The 27,708-nt window shown below is 45.9% G+C and overlaps 1 protein-coding gene across 1 annotated transcript in view; it reads left to right on the forward strand.

Annotated features, from left to right (window-relative positions):
- ARHGEF37 (Rho guanine nucleotide exchange factor 37) overlaps window positions 1-27,708 on the forward strand; it is a 117,341-nt gene that overhangs the window by 12,368 nt on the left and 77,265 nt on the right. The window contains exons 2-6 of the mRNA XM_040406546.1: window positions 15,177-15,401; window positions 17,424-17,597; window positions 23,190-23,424; window positions 26,527-26,650; window positions 26,740-26,884. Coding sequence (XP_040262480.1) covers window positions 17,479-17,597; window positions 23,190-23,424; window positions 26,527-26,650; window positions 26,740-26,884 — 623 coding nt within the window. The 5' untranslated portion in view covers window positions 15,177-15,401; window positions 17,424-17,478. The remainder of the gene's footprint in view (window positions 1-15,176; window positions 15,402-17,423; window positions 17,598-23,189; window positions 23,425-26,526; window positions 26,651-26,739; window positions 26,885-27,708) is intronic.

The raw sequence follows: 27,708 nt of genomic DNA on the forward strand, positions 1-27,708 counted from the left end.
CTGCCTGCTGGGAGACTCTGCAGCATGCTGTATGTGTAGGACTACAAGTCCCAGCTGTATAATGACACTGCTAAGGGAGTGGATACAAGAGCTGCCCTGAGTGCTGGGAGACTCTGCAGCATGTTGTATGTGTAGGACTACAAGTCCCAGCTGTACAATGAAACTGCTAAGGGAGTGGATACAAGAGCTGCCCTGAGTGATATGTCTGCCTGCTGGGAGACTCTGCAGCATGTTGTATGTGTAGGACTACAAGTCCCAGCTGTATAATGACACTGCTAAGGGAGTGAATACAAGAGCTGCCCTGAGTGACATGTCTGCCTGCTGGGAGACTCTGCAGCATGTTGTATGTGTAGGACTACAAGTCCCAGCTGTTCAATGAAACTGCTAAGGGAGTGAATACAAGTGCTGCCCTGAGTGACATGTCTGCCTGCTGGGAGACTCAGCAGCTTGTTGTATGTGTAGGACTACAAGTCCCAGCTGTATAATGACACTGCTAAGGGAGTGGATACAAGAGCTGCCCTAAATGCTGGGAGACTCTGCAGCATGTTGTATGTGTAGGACTACAAGTCCCAGCTGTACAATGAAACTGCTAAGGGAGTGGATACAAGAGCTGCCCTGAGTGACATGTCTGCCTGCTGGGAGACTCTGCAGCATGTTGTATGTGTAGGACTACAAGTCCCAGCTGTATAATGACACTGCTAAGGGAGTGGATACAAGAGCTGCTCTGAGTGACATGTCTGCCTGCTGGGAGAATCAGCAGCATGTTGTATGTGTAGAACTACAAGTCCCAGCTGTATAATGACACTGCTAAGGGAGTGAATACAAGAGCTGCCCTGAGTGACATGTCTGCCTGCTGGGAGACTCTGCAGCATGTTGTATGTGTAGAACTACAAGTCCCAGCTGTATAATGACACTGCTAAGAGAGTGGATACAAGAGCTGCCCTGAGTGACATGTCTGCCTGCTGGGAGACTCAGCAGCTTGTTGTATGTGTAGGACTACAAGTCCCAGCTGTATAATGACACTGCTAAGGGAGTGAATACAAGTGCTGCCCTGAGTGACATGTCTGCCTGTTGGGAGACTCTGCAGCTTGTTGTATGTGTAGGACTACAAGTCCCAGCTGTATAATGACACTGCTAAGGGAGTGAATACAAGAGCTGCCCTGAGTGCTGGGAGACTCTGCAGCATGTTGTATGTGTAGGACTACAAGTCCCAGCTGTATAATGACACTGCTAAGGGAGTGGATACAAGTGCTGCCCTGAGTGACATGTCTGCCTGCTAGGAGAATCAGCAGCTTGTTGTATGTGTAGGACTACAAGTCCCAGCTGTATAATGACACTGCTAAGGGAGTGGATACAAGAGCTGCCCTGAGTGACATGTCTGCCTGCTGGGAGACTCTGCAGCATGTTGTATGTGTAGAACTACAAGTCCCAGCTGTATAATGACACTGCTAAGGGAGTGGATACAAGAGCTGCCCTGAGTGACATGTCTGCCTGCTGGGAGACTCTGCAGCATGTTGTATGTGTAGAACTACAAGTTCCACTTATATAATGACACTGCTAATACACACAGGATCTTCCCCCTACTTGTAATGCTTTGCAGAACTTCTCTTTCAGCTCCTGTGCCCAGCATTTGTCTCCTCACTGCTTTCAGCCCTGAGTCTGTGCAGCTGACGGGGTTAAGATTCCTAGGATAGAGCACACAGCCGGCAGTGAAGGGGGCGTGGCCAGCACAGTGACATCTCTAGGCTTGTAAAACCTTTATCAGAGCAGGGAGAGAAGCTGACATCACAGGTCATGTGACCCTCAGTGAAATCTGAGAAACTAGCCACTTGAGATAAAGTGAGTGAATTGGAAAGCTGTTACATTTGTCCAGTTAGGAACATAGAAAGAACAAAAAAATAACTCGGACAACCCCTTTAAGGGGCAGGGGACTGGCTGTGGTTGACACTGGGTATGATTAAGGGGGGCAGGGGACTGGGTAAAGGTGACAGGGTATGATTAAGGGGGGCAGGGGACTGGCTCTTGGTGACACTGGGTATGATTAAGGGGGGCAGGGGACTGGGCAAAGGTGACAGGGTATGATTAAGGGGGCATGAGACTGGCTATGGGTGACACTGGGTATGATTGTACTTGTTACAAAGATTGTTTTCCTCTTTGAGTATGTTTAGGAAAACCAGGGGGAGGGGGGGCGCCACAAGATTAGCTCGCACAGTGCGCCTGAACACCTAAGGCCAGCCCTGTTGGAAGGCATGCCGAAGCTGCAAATATGACACGTGAAAATCATTAGTGAGGAAAAGATTTTCTTTAAGTTGTTTAAAGGAGTGGAACAGACCACCAACACATACTGTATGTTATCCCCGTGGAAGACCCCATAGCTTTCCAACCAGAGGTGCTTGGGAGGTTCCACAGTTCTAGGAGGAGACAACTATGCCAAAGAGGCACAAATAAGTTAAAACCTCCAGTATATCAATACAGGATTTAATTAGAGATTAGGACTAGAATGCTCTGTTTAAAAGGTTATTCTGCAAAGGGTTACTGTAAAGTTACTGTAGCTCCAGGGAAGGAAAAGGGGTATTATTGATTGCTTCAGATCACATTTATCACCTCTGTTTAATGTGTGCATTAAAGGTAATCTGTCACCATGATTTTGGGCTGTGATCTACAGTAATACATGAGTAATACTACAGAAGAGGAGCCCAGATCTCTGTTTTTCATTTTTCTATTGCCCCTCGTTCCCCCGCTGTCTGCACTCAAAGCTGCACTGAAATACACAGTCAGGACTGCTGTGCTAACATAATGGAGAGGACTCCTGTGTGTTTACACGGCAGTCCTGAGAATGTATTTCAGTGCAGCTCTAAGTGCTGACAGCAGGGGAATGGGGACATTACGGAAATAAAAAATAGCTATCTGGACTCCTTATATATAGTATTATTCATATATTACTGCATATAAAAGTCCAAGATTTTGGTGACAGATTCCCTTTAAATGGATGCATCTGACGGAGGCCTTATAGATGCATCCAAAATCCATATGCTCCTGTTGTAAATGAATGTATACTGCATTGTATATGTTTTTTTACTGGATGCCGTTGTATGAAATAATGCTGTATAAGGCTACTTTCACACTTGCGTTTTTCTTTTCCGGCATAGAGTTCCGTCACAGGGGCTCTATACCGGAAAAGAACTGATCAGTTTTATCCCCATGCATTCTGAATGGAGAGTAATCCGTTCAGTTTGCATCAGGATGTCTTCAGTTCAGTCGTTTTGACTGATCAGGCAAAAGAGAAAACCGCAGCATGCTACGGTTTTCTCTCCGGCGGAAAAAACGGAAGACTTGCCTGAACGCCGGATCCGGCATTTTTTCCCATAGGAATGAATTAGCGCCGGCATTCAGAATACCGGAATTCCGGATCCGTTGTTCCGGCATGCGCAGATCGGTAAAAATGTGAAAAAATGTACAAGACGGATCCGTCGGTCTGCATGACAAGCGGAGAGACGGATCCGTCCTTGCAATGCATTTGTGAGACGGATCCGCACCCGGATCCGTCTCATAAATGCTTTCAGTCAGCGGCAGATCGGAGGATCCGGCGGGCAGTTCCGACGACGGAACTGCCTGCCGGATCACACTGCCGCAAGTGTGAAAGTAGCCTTAGTGATAAGTGATATGTAGACAGAGGACAGGAGTGTGTGAAGGAGGGCAGGAGAGCAGCTGGGTGAGAACCGAGGGCAGGAGAGCAACTAGCAGGTTTGGGGGCAGTAGAAGGGTAGAGCAGGAGACAGGACGGTTTCTATATTGCTCTGCTATGACACTGGCCCCCCTCCCCCCCCCCCATACTTCATACTTCATTACAGCTGTTTGCAGTCCTTTCTCTTTCAGGTATTATTAGACATTGCCTAAAAGATGCAATCAGCTAACAAGCATTTGCTTGTTTTCCCATTGATTTGTTCCCATATATCTATATATCTATCTATCTATCTATCTATCTATCTATCTATCTAGCTTTATATATATAAAAAAAAAAATATATATATATATATATATATATATTTGTGTTAGGTGCTTACGGTAGTACAGTGAAGAGCCCTGGGATGCAGGGAAAGAAATGCAGTCGGTTGTGGTGTGCCGAAACCGATGATGAGGTAGGCCTAAGAAAGAAGAGGGCCCAACCAAGGAAAAGACATAGAAGAAATGAGTTGTAAATGAGTGGAGTGGTGGGAGGGACAAAGCTCAGACCTCAGACGGTGCAGGAGCCAGGTAAGGGGGGTTCCCTAAATAGGCTGGAGGCGGACCTCAGCCCCTCCCACAAATCCAGGCAAATGCCTTAATACTTGTGTTAGGTGCTTACGGTAGTACAGTGAAGAGCCCTGGGATGCAGGGAAAGAAATGCAGTCGGTTGTGGTGTGCCGAAACCGAGGATGAGGTAGGCCTAAGAAAGAAGAGGGCAAAAATCGAAATAAACCAGTTTATTGTAGCCAATTAATACATGAATAGCTCAACCCGACATGCTTTGGAAAGCCACTCTCAACTCTTGCGCTGGATTGGGAATGTATCGTGCGTAAGCGGATGACTTCCAGCGCCCCAATTTCTTGATGACATGAGTAGGGATGTTGGCACTGGAGGCCGTGGATGCAGCTCCGATGCGAAAGGAGTGCCCTGAGTAGTTGGCTGCGTTGAGGCCCAGTTGGGTGAGAAATGACCTGACATGGATCATGAAGGTGGTGGTGGTGAGTACCGACCCATGAAGTTGAAGTAGCGGTTGAGAGGGTAGAAACTTGTGAAGCTGACTGTAGGTGTCCAGAACCCTTACTGGACACCATTTGTTGTGCGTGGGGTAATATGAAATGTTGACGGGTGAATGCTGACTACTCTTGGAGTGAGGTATGGTCAGGATGTAATGATCCAGGTGTTTCGTCAAATGGGAGACAAGAAGACAAGGTGAGGTTTGGGTCGTGGAGGTTGTAGTGAATTCACCGGGTCTCAGGAACCCGTAGAAGGCTAAGTAAATTGCAGTTTTGATGACGGAGTTGGTATCTGTATCAAAAGGCGTGGCGTCCAGCAAGTCTGATAATGCTTTGAAGACATGACTGTTGATGGGCAGCCTCTGGGCTGGACGTGCGGGTTCCGTCTTCTGGATGCCTCTGAGTATTGTTTTGATTTGGTGTGAGGCCATGAAGCTGATGTTGTTGTAATGCATGATTAGCATATGATGTTGAATGCCAGTAAGATATAGTTTGATGGTGTTGTATGACATTTTGAGTTTGAGGTGGCAGAAAGAAGCAAACCCCAAAAGAGACGTCATGACGAAAGGGTGCGTGATGTTGTGTTCCAACAGGAACCTGTTGAATAGTGCGAATGCTCTGTTGTATGTTCTATGTGTATTGTCTGACAGCGCTAAGTGGGACAAAGACTGGCTATGCCGCATGATGACCTCTAGTCCAGAATGAGTTGTTGAAATGATGGGGTGCTGGAGGCCGTGGGTGATGCTGATGGGAGAGCCTGATGAAATGCCTGAAATTTGAAGCGAGACAAATTGTCAGCTGCCGAATTGCACACCCTCGGTACATGGAAACAATGCAAGAAGAAATTATTGCAGGCGGCCAGCCAAGTAAGTCTTCGCATAAACCTCATGATTGTGAGGGATTTAGAACGACCTTTGTTGATGATCTGGCAGGTTGCTTGGTTGTCTGAGTAGCACCGGATCGACATGTTCGCCCATAAATGACCCCACGCCACGGCCGCCGCTACGATGGGATAGATCTCAAAAAGCGCTGAGGTAGTGGAGAATCCTTCCAGACCCTGGACCGCAGGAGGCCAGCTGCCCCACAGCCAATCGTTCCCAAATATGGCCGCAAAGCCTGTGGTAGATGCCGCATCTGACCAGATAGAGGGGGAAGAGTCCGACAGCTGAGGGAGAAACAAGCTCCTGCCATTCCAGGTGGACAGAAATCTCCTCCACATGCTCAGATCCGCCGCAGCGTGGGCATCCAGGGACAATCTGTGCGAGTCGTGTAGGAACAAGGGGAAGAGGTGCAGAAGCCATGATATAAATGAGCGACCCTGGGGTATGATGCGCATGGCAAAGTTCAGGGAGCCCAGCAGGGACTGTAGTTCTTTGCGGTTGCAGGTGCCGAGTTGAAGATAGCCGTCTATGTGGGCGAGAATATCCTGGATCTTCCCGGATGGCAAACTGGCTTGCATTGAGGCTGAATCCAACTGGATACCCAGGAAGGTGATGATCGTGTCCGGCCCCTCTGTCTTCTTGGTGGAGAGGGGTACCCCCAGTTCCTTGAACAGCTCGATGGTGGCTCTGAGGCTGGAGGGGGGGGGAGTGTTTTCCTCCACCAATAGGAAATCATCAAGGTAATGTAATACCAACGAGCACCTTGCTACATTCAAAAGCAACCAGCATAATGCTTCTGCAAATATGTCGAAGATGGCCGGGCTACTTTTGGAACCGAAAGTCAACCGGGAGAAAAAATAATAGTCCCCGGACCACTTGATGCCGTGCAGGTGCCACAGTGTAGGGTGAATCAGTAGCAATTTGAAGGCGTTGGCGATGTCGGTTTTGCTGAGCCATGCCCCCACCCCTGCTTGTATGATGGCTGTGATGGCGTGATCTATGGTGGTGTATTGCAGAGAGAATTCCTCCGAGGGAATGAGGGAGTTGAGACTGGGGTTGCCTGAACCGTGAGGCGCCGATAGGTCGATGATGAGCCTTTGCTTCAGGGAAGATTTTCCAGTGACGATGCCAATGGGGTTGGTGCGCCATGTGGCAAATGGGGGGGTTTTGAAAGGACCTAGCACAAAGCCCTCCGTTACTTCTTGGGCTATGAGGGCGTCAATGGCGGTGGGGTTGTGTAGAGCGGATAAAAGATTGGGACATTCCAGGGTGCCAGTTGGCATATACAGGATGCCCGTGTGGAAGCCTTCTGTCAACCCTGAAACGAGGAAATCTGAGAGATGCCTGGATGGGTGTTGTGACATGAACGCGGTAAAAACTGGCATGTTGATGGTTGTTAGATACGGTTTTGCAAACATTTTATTTGGGCACATGGACTTGGCATGCGCCCGGAAACATTTGGTACATATATGTAACAACTTGCACCTGCTATAATTGCAGGACCCCTCATTGAAATTATTGCAAATCTGGGATTTGCCCAGAAACTTGATCGGCCGACCCAGCTTGTCCCGGGCTGACCTTTTCCGAGACCCGGAGGGACCGGCTGCCTGTGAGAGGGCCTGTCTGTCCGACGTGTTCGGGCAGAAATTGGTGGTGTGGGCCGTGGAGGAGCAGTGTGCACAGGCTGGGGTCCTAAGGCCTGCAAAGTGGCGACAGAATATGACCGCGTCGATCCTCGCCCAGTTGGCGCGGACTCCATACTGGGAGAAAGCCCCCGCCACTTTCGCCGATAAAGACCTGGGATAGTCATAGAACGCTGACCCTCCGTATTTGTTGCCCAAGTCCACCAGTTTGTGCATGTAGAGGTCGAATTCCTCCCTTCTGTTGGGGTAGACCGCACAGATGACCTCTCTATAGATACCGAAAGCCAAAACGAATTCGGGAATGGTCAACTTCCTATTGAGATGGGCATCCCTGGACTTGACCACAACTGAACCCTCGTCATAGGCATAAGTTGTGTTCTCGACCACATCCTGGGAGGCAATCAGAAGGGAGGCCAAGTTTACATCCTTACCTTCCAGGATATCCCTTTTCAAGTGCTCTGGTATCATGTGCGCCGGCAGGCTAACGGCCGGCGTGATCCCCGGTAATCCGGCCGGTGACGGTGACGCCGCTGGTGGCGGACCTGCCAAGGAAAGGGTCGTGGTGACCGATTCTAGCCTCTCCAACCTGGCGTTGACTGTAGACATGGATGTCATCAGAGAGGCCAGCATGGCATGGATGTCCCCGGCGCTGGACTGGCTAGGTCCTTCCCCTGCATCTCTGTTATCGGTTGATGCGCGCAGCAGCCGGAACAGCTCCGCTTTCCTTGCCGTGGCGGGGAAGGGAACATGCCGTTTCCTCAACTCCGCCATAATGCGCGGAATTGTCCAGGATCTGATGGATGCCGGACTGGCTAGATCGTCTCCCGGGGTAGCAGTGACGGATCTAGCAGGGGTGCCAGGCAGGGAGAAGTTTTCTAACCCATCCAGAGACATACTAAAATAAAACAGTTGATTAGCTTGGGGAAACACAGGATCGTGCTGGCAAGCTAGCTAGGCCGTACGGCGAAAAATTATACTTGCATGGTGACAGATGAGGCCCTGCTAATTTGCCAAGCGGCTTGAGAGGCTCTACCTATGAGTTGGCGCGAGGGGATAATGAGGCCACTTGTTGTAGTGGCAGGAGCGTTGGCCTCTCGGTGACTGTAAGACAGGACTAGGGGAAGGGAGTGACAGGTGAGGCCCTCTCTATGCAACAAGTGAGGCGGCTTACTAACGAGTGGCGCGATGGGCGGCTGCCTCTGAACGTTTGAGGCGGGGTGTCGGCCTCGCGGGACCACTAACTGATGGCGAAGCCAAGAAGGGGGTAACCTAGTGGGATGATGGTGCCCCTAAAGCCAGCACGCTGACCCTAACGGGACCATCCGAAATGTAAGGAGAACCTTGTTAATGAGCAGGTGACCGTACCTGGTAGCAAGAAAAAATTCTCCGGATACACGGCTGTGCAAAATATATTATAGGTTGACCGCCTAAAAAGGTGGAGGGTAGACATAAAATAGTATGATGAAATGTGAAATGTATTTTGCACATATAGCATGACCCAGGAGGACCATGACGGTTGCCTGCGAAATGATAGTTTGCGCATGGTGAGAAAGAGAGACCTGCGGCTTGGCCGTATGCCCATGCAGAACGTGGGAATTGCGGCTTGACATTAAAGTTTTTTTTCTTTGTTTGTTTGTTTTTTTCCTTTCATGACATGCGGCGGAATACCTATAAACCTCCTTTCCTCTGTGTTGTTTTTTTTTTATTTTTTAATAACCAATTAACCAATTATACCAATTAATAACCTTTCCCTTTTTTTTTTTTTTTTTTTTGGGTTTCAGTTTAATGTGGGGGGCTGCTGGGGTGATCTTGATATGGAGGGTGCATTGTTTGGGGCGTGCTGGATGTCCCCCTTGACTGTGCAGCCTGCGCAGGAGGGGGCATGCTGAGGAAACCGCCCGTCCCGGAGTCCCGCCGGCCAGCCGCACCGGACTACCCGACGGCGGCCCCCCCGCATCAGATGCACTGCGGACGGCCGTCGGGACACGCACACGCGCCGACGTATCGCCGCGCATGTGCAGTACCCCGGCCGCGCGTGCGCAGACCAGGCACCGGGACGCAGCCGGCCACCATCGGCCGCGCGGCAGGAGGAGCGGCGGAACAGACCGGAGGCGGTGGGGAGGGGATGCCTGGAGCAGTGGTGTGCCCAGTGAAACGGACATGGAGGGAGGGTGTGTGCCGTGCGCACCGCATCTGTGCTATTGGCAGCTGCAACATGAAGCATGAGGAGAGGGGGGGGGCATGAATGAGAAATGATTGTGGGGTGATGGAATGAACAACATGGGGGATGAGCCCGGAAACCATTGCTTGCAGCGCCGGGGTGTTTGACCGGAGTGGTGGTACGATGTAGGTAGATTTATGCCTGAACAAGACATGACAGAAATGAGATGCCGGTGACTTATGCGAGAAAGCCGTAACATTAGTGCAGCGTTTATGAAATGAACAGAAATGGGGGATTAGCCCAGAAACCATTGGCCGCATGCTGCAGAGCTGTTGACCGGAATGGTGGTACGGTTGTGAACAAATTGTGCATGAACAAGGCGTGACAGAAATGAATACTGGTGACTTGTACGAGAAACCGTGACATTGGTGCAGCGTTTGATGAAATGAAATGAACCAGTACAGGGGCAACCGTGAGGCCCTGGCCGTACCGTATGAATGACTCACAGTTTAACGGGCCAACGCGACCCACAGTGAACCGAGTGAAGCCGGAAAAATAGAACAGAAATGCTCCAAATCCAGAAACAGACGGCGACGAAAAACTCTCAGAAATTCAGCGGCTCGCAGGTAACTCTCCAGAAACTCCACAAGCGACTTCCTCTCTCAAAGCTCAGACCTCAGACGGTGCAGGAGCCAGGTAAGGGGGGTGCCCTAAATAGGCTGGAGGCGGACCTCAGCCCCTCCCACAAATCCAGGCAAATGCCTTAATACATATATATATATATATAGCAGTGTACTGATGTGAGAGGTAAGAGGTCGTTAATCCAGGGAGTTACTCTGATTGCCTGATTGGAGTCAGGAAGGAATTTTTTCCCCCTTAAACCCTTTAGGACACAGCCTTATTTCAGCTTAAGGACCAGGCCATTTTTTGCAACTCTGACCAGTGTCACTTTAAGTGGTGATAACTTTAAAACGCTTTGACTTATCCAGGCCATTCTGAGATAGTTTTTTCGTCACATATTGTACTTCATGACACTGCTAAAATAAAGTCAACATTTTTTATTTTTATTTATAAAAAAAATACCAAATTTACCAAATATTTGTAAAAATTGGCAAATTTCCAAGTTTCAATTTCTCTACTTCTATAATACATAGTAATACCTCCAAAAATAGTTATTACTTTACATTCCCCATATGTCTACTTCATGTTTGGATCATTTTGGGAATGATATTACATTTTTTGGGGATGTTACAAGGCTTAGAAGTTTAGAAGCAAATCTTGAAATTTTTCGGAAATTTTCAAAAACCCAATTTTTAGGGACCAGTTCAGGTCTGAAGTCACTTTGCGAGGCTTACATAATAGAAACCACCCAAAAATGACCCCATTCTAGAAACTACACCCCTCAAGGTATTCAAAACTGATTTTACAAACTTTGTTAACCCTTTAGGTGTTCCACAAGAATTAATGGAAAATAGACATACAATTAAAAAATTTCACTTTTTTGGCAGATTTTCCATTTTAATATTTTTTTTACTTTTACAAAGCAAGGGTTAACAGCCAAGCAAAACTCAATATTTATGGCCCTGATTCTGTAGTTTACAGAAACACCCCATATGTGGTCGTAAACTACTGTACGGGCACACGGCAGGGCGCAGAAGGAAAGGAATGCCATACGGTTTTTGGAAGGCAGATTTTGCTGGACAGTCTTTTTTTTTTTACACCATGTCCCATTTGAAGCCCCCCTGATGCACCCCTAGAGTAGAAACTGCATAAAAGTGACCCCATTTTTTTTTTCACCTAATTTTTTGTCTCACTTTGGGACTTGAACTTTTGGGGGTCTAATCTCTTTACAATGCATTCCAATACTTCTGTATTGGAATGCATAGGCTGTATGAGTAATACAGTGAGTATTACTCATACAGCTTCCGGTCTGTGAGATCCAGGGGGCTGGATCTCACAGGCTTGTCACCGGAAGGCCTTTCATGCCATCGGGTCCCCCCTACAGCCGCATGCCGCCGCAACCGCAGGTAAAAGCCGCAAACCTGAATTGACCTGCGGTTTGCGGCGATCGCCGACACGGGGGGGTCACGGGACCCCCCGCGCATTTAGCCAAGGTGCCTGCTCAATGATTTGAGCAGGCACCTTGTTCCGATCACCGCCCGCCGGTAATCGAAAATACACATGACGTACCGGTACGTCATGTGTCCTTAAGTACCAGGACAACATGCCGTACCGGTACGTCATGTGTCCTGGAGAGGTTAAGTGGGGAAAATTGTCTTCTACCTCAGTTTTTTTTTTTCTTCCTCTGGATCAACTTGCAGGATAACAGGCCGAACTGGATGGACAGATGTCTTTTTTCGGCCTGATAAACTATGTTACTATGTGTACTATGGTACCTGTATACAGCAGTGTACTGATATGTGAGGTATGAGGTATAATAGATATAGTGTGTACAGATAGATAGTATATCCAGCAGTTTACTAAAATGTGAGGTACAAAGTATAATAGATGCAGTGTGTACAGATATATAGTATATAAAGCAGTGTACTGATAAGTGAGGTACAAGGTATAATAGATGCAGTGTGTACAGATACATACAGTCCTGATCAAAAATTTAAGACCACTTGAAAAATGGCAAAAAATCATATTTAGCATGGCTGGATCTTAACAAGGTTCCAAGAAGAGCTTCAACATGCAACAAGAAGAAATGGGAGTGAGACAAAACATTTTTTGAGCATTCAATTTAATGAAAACAACGAATAAACTGAAACAGGCTGTTTTTCAGCTGATCAAAAGTTTAGGATCACATGCCTTTAAAAGGCCAAATCTGTGCAAAGATGTGGATTCATTGTCATTTTCTGTCAGGTAGTCACACGTGATGGCAAAGGCAAAAAACTCTCCCTTTTTGAACGTGGTCGGGTCACGCCATCGCTGCTAAGGTGGGACGCAGTAAGATAGTCATTTGGAATTTCTTAAATTCTTAAATGATCCTGAGGGTTATGGAACAAATAAGTCAAGTGGAAAACCCCCAAAAATTTAATCAGCATTGAGCCGGAGGATCCAATTGGCTGTCCGTCAAGACACTGGACGATCCTCGACCCAAATTAAGGCCCTTACTGGTGCTGACTGCAGCCCCATAACAATCAGACGGCATCTGAGACTGAAGGGCTTCAAAAACAAAAATCGTCTTCAAAGACCTCGTCTCCTTGAACGCCACAGAACTGCTCGTTTGGACTTTGCAAGAGAGCACCAAACATGGGACATTCAAAGGTAGAAGAAAGTTTTTTATTCTCTGATGAGAAAAAATGTAGCCTTGATGGTCCTGATGGTTTCCAACGTTACTGGCATGACAAGCAGATCGCACCTGAGATGTTTTCTACGCGCCACAGTGGAGGGGGCGCCATAATGGTCTGGGGTGCTTTTTCCTTCAGTGGAACAATGGAGCTTCAGGAAGTGCAGGGGCGTCAAACGGCCGCTGGCTATGTCCAGATGTTGCAGAGAGCATTCCTCATGACTGAGGGCCCTCGTCTGTGTGGTAACGACTGGGTTTTTCAATAGGACAACGCTACAGTGCACAATGCCCGCAGGACAAGGGACTTCTTCCAGGAGAATAACATCACTCTTTTGGCCCATCCTGCGTGTTCCCCTGATCTAAATCCAATTGAGAACCTTTGGGGATGGATGGCAAGGGAAGTTTACAAAAATGGACAACAGTTCCAGACAGTAGATGGCCTTCGTGCGGCCGTCTTCACCACTTGGAGAAATGTTCCCACTCACCTCATGGAAACGCTTGCATCAAGCATGCCGAAACGAATTTTTGAAGTGATAAACAATAACGGCGGAGCTACTCGTTACTGATTCCTGGAGGTGTATAAACTACAATTTAAATGTGCCTGTTTTCCATCTACAGGCCACATTTAGGTGCACCTATGAGGCCTGGGCCATATCAGCCAGTCTTGTGTGGGACTCGCAAACTCCTCCCTCCTCCCATTGCAAGCATGGTTACATGCTGGAGGTAACTGGCGAGTTGTTTGTGAGTCGGCCTCATGCTCCTGTAATTTGCCCACTGGCTCCTGGTATTGCCCATACGGCTCAGTTAGGAGAGTGTTAGGTCCCGGGCTACTTGAGAAACCTTGGTGTGGTGCCAGGGCTTAGACATGTTCTACACCGTAGGACATGTTGACTAATCTCTCAATTTTAAAATCTGTTTGAGGGTTTAGTAAGACTGCAGAGTGCACCTGTCTTTGCTATTATTTTGTTATATTGTTATATTGATTATGACATCCACACAATTGCTACCTTGTGTAGGATGTCTATTGTGGTACTTGTGGTTCGCCGCGGGCATCCTCCACGTATGCATTTTTGCTGGGGATAGTCATTAGCAACGGGCCACAAGTGCAGGATTTGCTCCCCTATATACTGTATATGCACGACTGCATGTGGGTTTGAGCACCTCCTGCTAATACCACGCTAGTCTTTTTAGTTTGAGTTCATGTTTGGAAGTTGGATTTCTGTTTTGGGGGGGGGGGTTAGTTTTTTTTTGGAGGTGTGGCCCTAAACTTTTGATCAGCTGAAAAACAGCCTGTTTCAGTTTATTCGTTGTTTTCATTAAATTGAATGCTCAAAAAATGTTTTGTTTCACTCCCATTTCTTCTTGTTGCATGTTGAAGCTCTACTTGGAACCTTGTTAAAATCCAGCCATTCCAAATATGATTTTTTGCCATTTTTCAAGTGGTCTTAAACTTTTGATCAGGACTGTAGTATATACAGCAGTGTACTGCTATGTGAGATATGAGGTATAATAGATGCAGTGTGTACAGATATATAGTATATCCAGCAGTGGACTGATATGTGAGGTACGAGGTATGATAGATGCAGTATGTACAGAAATTTGAATGGCCCCCCTCCATAAACTTCTTTGCAACCCCCTCCTCCCATGCAACCCCCACTCCTGTGGCTAGTCAAGACTGAGCTCTCAGACGAGGCCCAGCAGCTGCCCCGTCTGTTTCCTACAGTGTCACTGTATATGATGTCATTGTATAATACTGTTAGGGGGGCCCTGACAATAAAAATCTTTTAATCCTCATCATGGGTGGGCCACTTCTGAGTTTGGGATCCAAAGCAGACCAAGGGGAGGGGCTATAAATGGGGCTTGGGGGGCCTAATTTAGATTCTTGCTATGGGGCCCAGTGATTTCTATGTATACCCCTGACTGCAGCCACCTGGTTTACAACTGAGGACAGTTATTGGCTGTCGAATCCAAGCCACTGTACTGGTGATATGCACAGTGATGTTCCTGGATTCAGCAGGTGAGTTTTGCAGCCAAACAGTGGTGGGATTGCCAGACTAGAGACACAGAGAACAGCACTGGAGATATGGGTGAGTATATATATTTTTTTTATTTTAAGCAATTGTAGAACCCCTTTAAAGGGGATATCCAAAGTTGTACCCCGCCCCCCACAATGCCCAGGCCCCTCATAGAGACTATACTTTACTTACCTGGTCCCCGACGCCTGTGTCCTCCTGGATCCCTTCACGGCCGTTGCTTCATCTCCCCATCATGCAGATCAGAACATCTGGTGACAGGGGGTGCAGCCAATAGCAGGTTGCGAACAGTGACATACCCCCTTGCTTTGGATAATCCCTTTAACTTTTGTGTTCCTTGGTCTACAAGCAAATATGCTGTCATGAACCATGTCATGAACCAGTTTAAGAGTTTTAATTTTTCTGTTTTTTCTGATTTCTTTTATAGATCTAAAGACAGACATTCTTCAAACAGTAACCAATCCTATTGCATAAATGAGAACTTAAATTACATTTCACCTTCCTATGTATCATCAAGCAACAATGTCTTTACTGGAAACCATGCTTACAATGACAGATCAAACCTTTCTAATGTAAGGAATCATGGAAAGTCAGAACCCTTTAAAAGCCAGTTAGAGGGTATTTTGTCTTCTGGCCGAAACTCATCTAATAGGTAATGTACCACCTTTATTCTTGACTGTTCTTGGCATACTGACGATTGACAAATGTTTCTTTAAAGGCTATTGACATGTTGGCACAGAGTTTTTTTTGTGTTCATTTGCTTCACAAACAAGCTTAAACTGGCCTACAGAGGGAAAGGTGAAACTCCTGGTGGGACCCTGAGCAAGGGTGGACCTCCGTACACAGAGCCTTACATACCTCTTCCAATGCCGGAGTGCGCAGAGATCCGGCAGACTGTTCCGGCAGGGAATCTCTGCCGCTAATGTGAAACAAGCCTAAGAGACTAGCTAGTTTATTATTATAGATGCATCGGCTGGTGAGGAGTACTGGTAGGCACAACAGCCAGCATCTGCCCCCTGGGATCTGCCTTTTGGAAGTCACTGCAGGGACCCCATAATCAATCAAATTGAGCAACTTGCTGCTGCCTACCTGTCTGTGTGAGCAGGTAGTATTTGTATGTAGCTGTAGAATGGTCCCCAGAATGAATTTTACTGGTGGGTCCAAGGTATCCCAGTCTGAAACTCGTTCCAAATGCAAAATTAAGTAGCTTTTATTTCATTATTTCCTACCATTTTGTTGCTGTAGAGTCTGCGCAACTCTTTTACATAGCTGACATTCTGTATGTCAAACATTGGGATTCAAAAGTGATCACATCAGAATAATAAAAAAAGAGGAAAGCCTTGTGACCAATAAATGTAAAATCACAGGCTGAGGAAGAGGTTGTAGTGCTTTGCAACATATTTATTGTGTGTTTTAGACTTTTTTTTTTTTTACTCATCTGACCAAGGGGCATGACATAGCAGGAAAGGGACGTGGCCTACCTAAAAAAAACATGGCTTAAAATTCAACATTGTGCACCCAAAACATTCAGGCATAAAGTAAGCCAACAAATAGGTGGTATCAATTTAGGATATTTAAAACCCCTTTTATGCCACAAACGTGGTGTTACAAAGTTGCCAATTATGGCACACATTATATTTGCACCAAAATTTCTGACTTTTAGTGGCAAGGAAAGGGGCAGGACTTAGCAGAAGAAAGGAGGGCCTCATCTGCCCTTCAGATATGCAGTACTATAATTTACTACAGAAACTTGTGTAAATTATAATTTAAGTCTAAACCAGCCACTAGCTGGCATAGATTTGAGTTTCTGGTACATGGAGCACCAAAGATGCCCCTAATTTTGTAAGAGGCATTGCATTAATAAATTAGGTGCATCTCAAGCCAGCACACAAGAATAAATCTCTTCCTTATTCCAGTAAATTTTCATATATGTTGTTGCTGCTGTGGTGATAATCCATAATCACTAATTATTATGTTCACATACCGCTTGTTTAATAAGATTCCGTCCATAGCAACCGCTCCTCACAAGACTTCTTTCTGACTATCTTCTCAAGATGGCCGCCGATGCCCTTACCCTAAGGCTAAGACCTCCCTCCCTAACTACCCAGAATTCATTCGGCTCATCTTGGGAACGTGCAGCCTCACCCCCACCAATCGGCTTCCTCCAGACTTAAACACGCCCTGTTCCTCCTGAGTAGTTGATTGCGAATTTTTATCGCAAATTTTTATTGCAAATTTTATCGCTAATATCGGCACTATCCCGGTCCAACGGGAGTGCGCACGCAGCGTTTGGGACTACCCACTACTATGTCCTCCGTCTTCTGTATATAGAAGATAGGAGACGGAGAACACCAGAATGCCTGGGGGAGGAAAGAACATGCTGCAATTACTAGGTAATTCAATACCTATACAAAAGTATTAACTAGGGAACTAAAGTAAACATAGACCAATCCAATTACATAAAAAAAAAATACAGTTATCCTTTAAATTTCATCTCCTAGCGCCATATATTTCCAACACTCGATTATTCAGGCACCTCAATGCTCATTAGAAACATAGGCCCACCTATCCTAAACAAACTGTCATGCAATGTTGTATGTGCTGTTTAGTACAGGACTCATAATCTCATACAGTATCTCTGTGACTGTCTAAAAATGACTCTTTGCATTCACAGGCGTCAGTCCGTTAGCTTGCAGTCAAATGTTATAAGGAATTTAGATGATACTTATATGCAGACGTCACCAGAATATGAAATTGCAGACAATGAAGACAATATATATAATACTTCTCTGATTGATGAGCAGCAATATGATGATTGTATGAGTGATACGAGTTATCTGTATACTGGGTAAGTCACAAATATGAAGATTTGATTAAAGATAATATTATCTTGGTATTCAATGAATGTTGTACACAATAACCACATTTTCCTATCAGTTGTGATTCTGCTATGACAAAATATGACGTTTGAACACTTATACTGTACAATGCACTTGCCTATAATAGAAATGTGGCCATGTCTATAAAATCAGTGAATGACTTCCCAATTGGTAATGCAGGACAATAGTGACCTAGCAAAGAAAGGCAAGACATAAATTGCAACCTTCCTGTATCTGTGAACAGGCGCCCCTTAAGATGAATCTAAGACAATTGGAAGGGGGTGGCCATACGGTCAGGTTTCCTGATGCAAAAACAAGTCAAAACCAGAAGTAAATTAGAAAAAGAGGAGAAATCATTTCTGTATTTTTTTCTTTATGTCTTTTTATGATCTTTTTGGCTTCCAAAACTGCATCAGGAAACCTGAACATGTGGCCGTACCGTAATGCAGTGCTATCATACCAAAAAACTTCATGTTAAATGTGCTTGACATGCAGTTTTTGGTTCAGGGTGTTTAATAAAGAATCAGTTCCATGATACCGGTATATGTTATTGTATTTTTTACAGTGCATCATTTTGTGGGGGTTTTATGGCATATTAAAGTCAATGGGAAAAGAATCAGCTTCAGCTATAGCATGCCTAGGGCATACTGCAATATAAAAGTGCTATAATCACTGACCCACATTTATTATTCGCTTATACCAGTTTTTGCCATACTTTGCACAGCTGTACGCCTTGAATACAGTTAGGGAATGCTTCCGTGATGTCATACAATGTGTTAATACACCTGTTAAAGTCAATGGATACGTGAGCAGTCTGTGGAGACTACGGACAGCACACAACCGAGATTCATTGACGTGTGAAAGGGGCCTTAGGTTGAACCACAGATATCAGATAGAAAAAAATGGCAAATTTCAAATAAGCAGTTGTTCAGAGTGTGTGCAAAAAGGAGTTCACATGGACAGACATTTCCTAATGGACCATATTTTTTAAAAGGCATGTACTTTTAAATAAAATAGACATATTTCTTGTCCTCATACCTCTCAAAATACACTTGTGCAAATGTGTCAGTGTGCCAAATGGGCCATTGTACATAAATGAAAAATAATATCTTCCCCGCTTGCTACAGTTTTCTAGCTATAGTCACTGTATACAGTGAGTCCCTGAGGAGCCGGTGCAGAGGATGGGAGTGGTGGTGTCCCTGATGAGATGATGTGTCATGGTCTACTCTTTCAGGCTATTGCTCCCTGGGGATCAGTGCACTGCAAAGGCGGTTTGAGGAATCAGGCCAGAAGTAAAAGAATAAGTTTCTTTTTACTTAGTGCAAAAGATAATTTGTAGTATATCCAACAGTAGTTTGGACAAAGTGCAATTTCTATCCTCAGAGGATGAGTTACAGTGGCTGGCAAACCTCTGAAGTGTTGTCTTGCTGATGACTCCCTTTTGAAGTTATGGCTAACAGCTGTGTCCTGGAACATGTGGATGTAAGTGTCCACTGTGTAATGCAGACTTTGAGTTGGTCTGGATGTAATCTAGGTGATAGGTATCTGAGCCATAGTCGCTCACCTGTAGCAGGGTCTGTAAATCTGTGACGTGCTAGTCACTCTGTTGACTGCAAATGCTTTAACTTTTCTGATATCTGGAGTTTTAGTATTCTTTCAGTATCTCTAGAGTAGTGGTTTCTCATGAGAGTTAGATCAAAAACTGGCCCCTAAGACCCGTGGAGTAGGAGCTCAAACAGATGCTTCCCCACTCCACAATAGTCTCACTAGAACTTCCCCTCTCAGCAGGAAGCAGGACCGCCCCCTCCTACCAAGAGGGGAGGAAGGGGATGGTTAGTCCACTTCCTAATGCCAACCACTGCCAGCCATACCCCATCTGCTGGTGTACATGGTAAACAGGAACATAGCAAAATATAAAATATAACAAACATTTCAGATACCCAAGGACTGGGGTATTGCACACTGCCTTGCTGAAAGGCAAGCTGTCCTTGGGCTGTACATGTGATCCTCCCTGGTAGCCTGGCAGCAAATGTCCAAAGACACAGATGCCAGCCTGCTCCCTTCCCTCCCAATGCATACACGCTTTCATGCAGAAACCATTACTTAAAGGGGTTCTTTGGGAATTAAGAAAATGAAAATACTTAAATATTACTTTATTATAAATATATTCTCAAATGTCTTTCATTATTTATAATGGCCCGTTTTGTCTGGGGAGCATTCAGTTGCGGGAAACAAAATGGCCGCTGTCCCATTAGTTTACACAAAACCTGTCCTGATCACACATGAGGACAAGTTACTTTACAACACTGAGGTAAAGAGCTGCCTCCTCCTCTCTGCTTGTCAGGGATTATGATCCTGAATACAGATGATACGAACTTTAGCTGGATCTCTGGGGAATTTAGTTCATGAAGAGACATGAAGTACAGAGAGGATGGACAAGACAGACTGTGGTAATGTGGGGCTGTGGTAATGGAGACTGCATACAAGCTGCTGCTCATTAGCCACACCTCCACCTTCCTCTCATGTCTCCTCATCATCTTTATTCCCACAGAGATTCATCTGTATTCAGGATCATGATTCCTGACAAGCAGAGCAGAGAGGAGGATGAGGCAGCACTATGGCTCATTATGGTGAAGTAACTTGTCCTTGTGTGTGATTGGGACAGGTTTTGTGTGTACTGATAGGACGGCGGCCATTTTATTTTTCCTAATAATTGCTCCACAGACAAAATGAGCCATTATAACTAATGAAAGGTATTTGGAAATATATTTATAATAAAGCAATATTTAAGTATTTTCATTTTCTTAATTCCCGGAAAAACACTTTAACATATCACATCCCTAAACTGCTCTCATTCTCCATGTTTAACTGTATATCTTGTGCCATGGGCCAGAGCAAAAGATTTCTGCCCTATGAAATCATTCAAACATTTTTTTTTTAGAAAGCCATGTGGTGAACATACGAGTTAATAAGGACTGGGACAGGTTTAGGTCTGGCTGGCCCACTGATCTACATTGCAACTATACCTATTGATATGCAGTGCAATCTGCAGGCAGTAAGTTATAGAGCAGAAGGACCTGAACCGAGTTATGTATAGCCTTGTGGGAAAAGATTCAGAATGACTTGTAGTTTAGTATTGTTTATTTCTTGTAAAACAATAAAAGCAATTAATAACATATAAATATAATATATAACTAAAATTATTATTAGGGTATTTGCAGCAGTTTTAAAAAAAAAAAAAAAAACTTAAAAAAGTTTAGGCACACGTTACATAAATGGATTGTAAGTTTTACAGAATCTTATCCCACAAAACTATATATCAATCTACTCAGCTTCTCCTACTCTATAACATGCTGTTCATAGATCAGACATTACAAGTTCCTCCAGGTACCGAGTGGCATAGTCCAGGACTACCAAGATGTGTTGATGCCCTCTAGCGGACTTCAGCACTGGGCCTATGAGATCCATAGCGATCCACTCCAATGGAACCTCAATAATCGAGAGAGGGACCAAGGGACTACGAAAATGTGGCTGGGGGCTGGTTATTTGGCATGTTGGGCAACACTTGCACTACTCTTCCACCTCTCTGAACACACTGGGCCAGTAAAACTGCTGTAGAATCTGGTCCTGCATTTTCTGCTGGCCCAGGTGTCCCCCAAGAACATGTTGGTGGGCTAACTCCAACACGAGCTTGCAATACGCCTTGGGCACCACCAACTGTTCAATATGCTCACCCCGTAGTTGATTTACCCGGTAAAGCATCTCCTGTTGAACCACAAAACGGGGAAACATAGACTCAGCCCCCGGTTGTTGCGGCTCACCCTCAACTACTACCACATTTTCCCAGGCCCGAGATAGAGTCGGTCCTGGTGCTGTGCTGTACCAAAATTGTCTCCAGAGACGTTGAGGTCTGCCAACTCCGGACCCGGTGGCAAATCCTCCTCGTCTCCCACCATTACATTCAGTGGGGTTGGCTCCTCCCCTTACATCGCAGTGGCGGCCATGCCTACTGCTGGCCCTTCGGCCTCAGGTTCCCAGGGTTCCGGTTTCCCCCCTGAGCAAGGCCATTCTATTGGGGCTACTCCTGCCCCATGGGTATCGGTGACCCTTTCCTCAGGCCACAGTTCATAATGTAACTTTGTGGCGACGACCACCTCATGAGTCCACCTGCCGGCCACCGTGGATTGAGACACCAGGGCGGTGGGATAGTCATTTAAGTCTCCATGGATGTACACGACGTCGACGTCGACTTTTCTGTCTAAATCTGTGTTAGTGAGCACATCTCCTTTGCCGAGATAATCCATCCCACCTCACAGGTGTGGCATATCAAGGTGCTGATTAGACAGCATGAATATTGCACAGGTGTGCCTTAGACTGCCCACAATAAAAGACCATTCTGAAATGTGCAGTTTGATCACACAGCACTATGCAACAGATGTTGCAATGTTTGAGGGAGCGTGCAATTGGCATGCCGACTGTAGGAATGTCTACCAGAGCTGTTGCCCATGCAATGAATGTTCATTTCTCTACCATAAGTCGTCTCCAAAGGCATTTCAGAGAATTTGGCAGTCCATCCAACCTGCCTTACAACCGCAGACCACGTGTAACCACACAAGCCCAGGACCTCCACATCCAGCATGTTCACCACTATGATCGTCTTAAACCAGCCACCCGGACAGCTGCACAAACTGTCAGAAACTGTCTCAGGGAAGCTCATCTGCATGCTCGTCGTCCTCATCGGGGTCTGGACCTGACTGCAGTTGGCGTCTGGCACGTTGGAGAGGCGTTCTGTTCACGGATGAGTCACGGTTTTCACTGTTCAGCGCCGATGGCAGACAACGGGTGTGGCGTTGTGTGGGTGAGCGGTTTGCTAACGTCAACATTGTGGATCGAGTGGCCCATGGTGGCGGTGGGGTTATGGTATGGGCAGGCGTATGTTATGAACAACGAATACAGGTGAATTTTGTTGATGCATTTTGAATGCACAGAGATACCGTGACGAGATCCTGAGGCCCATTGTTGTGCCATTCATCCACGACCATCACCTCATGTTGCAGCATGATAATGCACGGCCCCATATTGCAAGGATCTGTACACAATTCCTGGAAGCGGAAAACATCCCAGTTCTTGCATGGCGAGCATACTCACCGGACATGTCACCCATTGAGCATGTTTGGGATGCTCTGGATCGGCGCATACGACAGCGTGTTCCAGTTCCTGCCAATATTCTGCAACTTCGCAAAGCTATTGAAGAGGAGTGGACCGACATTCCACAGGCCACAATCAACAACCTGATCAACTCTATGCGACGGAGATGTGTTACACTGTGTGAGGCAAATAGTGGCCACACCAGATACTGACTGGTTTTCTGCCCCCCCCCCCCCCCCCCCCCAGTAAGGCAAAACTGAGAGTAATGGGTCTTTTGTGTATGTAGAAAATGTTTCAGATCTTTGAGTTCAGCTCATGCAAAATGGTAGCAAAACCGAAAGTGCGTTTATATTTTTGCTCAGTGTATATCGTCTTTGGATATGGTAGTAATTATGAACCTGTTTCCTGTGCAGGTCCTTTGAGAACATGCAGAGAGACGTCTCCACAAGTTCCTGCAGTGAGGACACACATCCGATAGAAAGCAGTCTATATGAAAATATCCCCCCTATTAAAGAACCTATGTACGATGAAGTAGAGAGTTATGGAAGAATTGTTCAACCCGCTGTTGAAGAGCTACTTTCCACAGAATTATCTTATGTTAAATCTCTGCGTTTTCTCACTTTCTCAGTGCGGTCAAAACTGGAGGAGGTACGTGATTTAAAGGGTTTCTGTCATCAGAAAAATCATTATGTATCTAGCACATTGCTAATGTCAACCAATGTCAGCAGAACATAACTATATGATTTTTAACTCCCTGCCTGCTGCCGTTCCCTCAAAATAAAGACTTTTATAATATGCTAATGAGCCTCTAGGTGCTACTTGGGGATTTCTGCAGCACCTAGAGCCTCCGTCTTCTCACCCTTTGGCACGCCTATGTCCAGTTGATTGACGTCCTAGTTCTCCTCAGTGCCCCCGAAATCCGGGGTGTGCGCCGTCCTGTTTATTAGTCGGCGCAGTGAGTGAAGGAGCGCTCTCCTGCTGCCGGCTTCACTCACTGCACCTGCGCCGAATACTAAACGGGACGGCGCAGGGGCGGGATTTTACAGGCACAGAGGAGAACTAGGACGTCAATCAACTGGACATGGGCGAGCCAAAGGGTCAGAAGACGGAGCCTCTAGGTGCTACTTGGGGATTGCTGCAGCACCTAGAGCCTCCGTCTTCTCACCCTTTGGCACGCCTATGTCCAGTTGATTGACGTCCTAGTTCTCCTCAGTGCCCCCGAAATCCGGGGTGTGCGCCGTCCTGTTTATTAGTCGGCGCAGTGAGTGAAGGAGCGCTCTCCTGCTGCCGGCTTCACTCACTGCACCTGCGCCGAATACTAAACGGGACGGCGCAGGGGCGGGATTTTACAGGCACAGAGGAGAACTAGGACGTCAATCAACTGGACATGGGCGAGCCAAAGGGTCAGAAGACGGAGCCTCTACGTGCTGTAGTAGCACCTAGAGGCTCATTAGCATATTATAAAAGTCTTTATTTTAAGAGAACAGCAGCAGGCAGTGAGTTAAAAATCATACAGTTATGTTCTGCTGACATTAGCACATCGCTAATGTCAGCCAGATAGATAACGATTTTTCTGATGACAGAAACCCTTTAAGCTGGCTATAACATTTACTCACTTGTATAGTAGGGTTGGAAACACAGACATTTTAGCACAGGCTAAATTTAGGTGCGGAGTCTAAGGGATGTGCAGTTTTCACTCTTGCCCCCTGCAAAGAAGGATGGACTTGGCTGCAGGAGTTTCCCCAGGCCATAGTTCCTGGAGTAGTTGCCAAATGGAAATTGGTCATTCAAGAGGAAGAATGATCCAGTGTCTGAGGGACAAACAGTGGCATAGGCTACATGCACACGAACGTTTGTTTCCGTGTCCGTTCCGTTTTTTTTGCGGATAGGATGCGGACCCATTCATTTCAATGGGTCCACAAAAAATGCAAACAGCACACCGTGTGCTGTCCGCATCAGTATGTCCGTTCCGTAGCCCCGCAAAAAAAAATTAGAGCATGTCCTATTCTTGTCCGTTTTAGGCAATGTTACAATGGATCCGCAAAAAAAAATGGATGGCGTACGGATGTCATCCTTTTTTTTTTGCGGATCTGCAATTTGCGGACCGCAAAACACATACGGTCGTGTGCATGTAGCCATACTCAGATACAAGCAGGGGTCAAAGCTAGGAGAGGTTCTACAAATTTCAGGTGTGATGTCTGAAGGTCGAGTAGTAGCGTCAGATAAAAGCCAGGGGTCAGAGTCAGTAGAAATACTACAGGTTCCTAGAGAGTGATATCTGAAGGTCAGACAGGAGTGTACTCAAGTACAGAGGATCAGGAGTAGAGATAAGCGAACTTCTGTTTTAAGTTCGGCGTCTAAAGTTCGGCTTCCGGTTAGCGGAGGATCCCGATATGGATTCCGAATTCCGTTGTGGTCCGTGGTAGCGGACCACATTGATTCCGCTACCACGGACCACAACGGAATTCGGAATCCATATCGGGATCCTCCGCTAACCGGAAGCCGAACTTTAGACGCCGAACTTAAAACAGAAGTTCGCTCATCTCTAATCAGGAGTATACAAATGCAGCAAGCCCCTGTGGGAGCCGGTGTAGAGGATGTGAGTGGTAGTGACCCTCATGTGATGTTGTAGTGTCATGGTGTTCTGGTGTTCTACATCTGACTGTCGCTTCCTGGGGTCCGATGCAGTGAAAGTAAAGTACTGAAGAATGAGGCCAAATTTAAACATAACAAAGTCTCTTTTATGTGAAACTTGGAATACATACAGCAGCAGGCTTATATTGCTATACTTCTCTGGCACCAGCTGAGGAGTTATGATGGCAGGTTGGATGGCTGTGGTCTGCACTTAGATGATGCTGGCCTAATGATTGTTTAGTGATTAGTGGCTTGGCTGTAGTCCCTCACCTTGCAGCATTGTGTTTAGAGCTGTATCTCACCGATCACTCTGCTGTCTGGGATCTCAGGGCTTTACCTGAGGCTGTCCTTAGATGTCCTTAGCTATTATTCTGGCAGAAGAAGTGTATCTGGTTCCTGAACTTCCCTCACAGGAAAAAAGTTATGGTTCATGAGAGTGGGTGCTCCACAAGCTACTTCCTAAACTCCCCCGCTATCAGAACAGGACCTCTCTCGTCCCCTCTCCTCCTAGCACTCACTACACTAGAATTCCCTCTCCTGGCAGGAAGTTGGACCAGCTCACTCCTACTAAGAGGGGAGGAATAGAGTGGTTAGCGCTGTTCCTGCTAACCACTCCCAACCATTACCTCCCTTGCTGGATAAAATGACATGGTACATGTGAAGTACATAACATTACATATCATTGCATATAAAACATATAAAATGCATTTAACAGAGAGTAAAGGAGAACTCTACTGGTTATCTTCTGACATGGCATCAAAACATGTCCTGAGATAACACAATGGTTTTGTAAATTGGGACCTCCTTAGAACTAGGAGTCCAAACCACTTGGAAAAGCCCCCAAGCTCTGTCAAGTCTATATCACTTCCATGGACTTCCATAGTCTTCATTGCTGCAGCGCTGGAAACAAAGACTGTCTGGATCACGGGAACGGTGGTGCTGGAACGATAGGGGTTTGAACAAGTGAGTATTGCTTCTTTTTTATTTTATATCATTCATTTTTGGGAGTCTCAGAAAACCCCTTTAATTTAGTTAGTAAAATTGCAAGAAATGTAACAGGAAAGCCATTTCAACCTACGAATAGAACATAATTACATTATGTCTGTGGTCTTCTAGATCCCTGATATTGATGTAAGAAGTCTATTCTCCAATCTGGATGAGATCCTTTTGGTCCACGAATCATTTCTACAGGGACTAAAACAGGCAGAACATGACCCAGAGCATCAGCTTATTCTTATTGGTATGTTGAATGAAATCCTTGTCATGGTAAGATTATTATTGCATGTTAGTAATGAAGTAATGGACATTCTCTGGGTACGTCTTTTTCAGGAAATGCCTTTCAGGAATTCAGCAAAGATATGGAAAGTGTGTATACTGTATATTGTTCTACATATACCAGATCCACATCACTGCTAAAACACTACCAAGACATACATGTAGCTGAACTAATCAAGGAGGCAATTCAATCACTCTCGTAAGTAGCATTATGGTTGTTTCTATGTTTCTTATCATGTAGGCAAATGTGTTGTGTAGGGTGGCATTTTGCTACATCATTGCTTCATCAATGGTGGGTTCCTTCTCCTGGGACTTCTACTGATCCTCAGAATGAAGGTGCAGCAGTAATAGATAAAGGTTTCTTTCTGAGATAATTAAAAATATCAGACAACCCTTTCAAAATCATATGCTCACCCCTTACTACAGTGCCATTCTCTGCGGCACTCCTCTTGTACTCCTGCTGCTGTTTGTTTTTAAGCAGTGGATATGGCACATGATCACTGCAGCCAATCACTGTCCTCAGCTGTAGATTGCTGAGGACAATCAGATTGCGAGAATGGGGCTCTTTGAGTCTTCTCTCTGATTAGAGCAGTAGTGTGGCAGACCACCGCTCCATTTACTTGTATGGGACTGACACTGGATAAGCCCACAGTTTCTCCACAATTGGTCATGCCTCATCCTCGGATTTTATCCTTTAAAGGGAGTCTGTTACCTCCAAAAGTGTAAGCATACCACCATGTAGGGTAGAGGCCCTGAAACATAACCATGCCTTTATTGTGAAAATCTGCTCATCTAATCCTGAGAAATTCATTTTTATTTTTTTTTACTTTTATGCAAATAAGGTTTTTGGTGCACTGTGGATGGGGCTGCTCATTATAATGCACCAAGCTTTTCCTGCATCATTGCCACTGGCCCTGAAATCTCAGGAACTGTCAATCAAACAATAGGGGGATGACATTACTGGGGGAATAATGGTGCATTAACCACCTCAGCCCCCAGTGCTTAAACACCCTGAAAGACCAG

The sequence above is a fragment of the Bufo bufo genome, chromosome 1 (assembly GCF_905171765.1).
Source record: "Bufo bufo chromosome 1, aBufBuf1.1, whole genome shotgun sequence".
Lineage (NCBI taxonomy): Eukaryota > Metazoa > Chordata > Amphibia > Anura > Bufonidae > Bufo > Bufo bufo.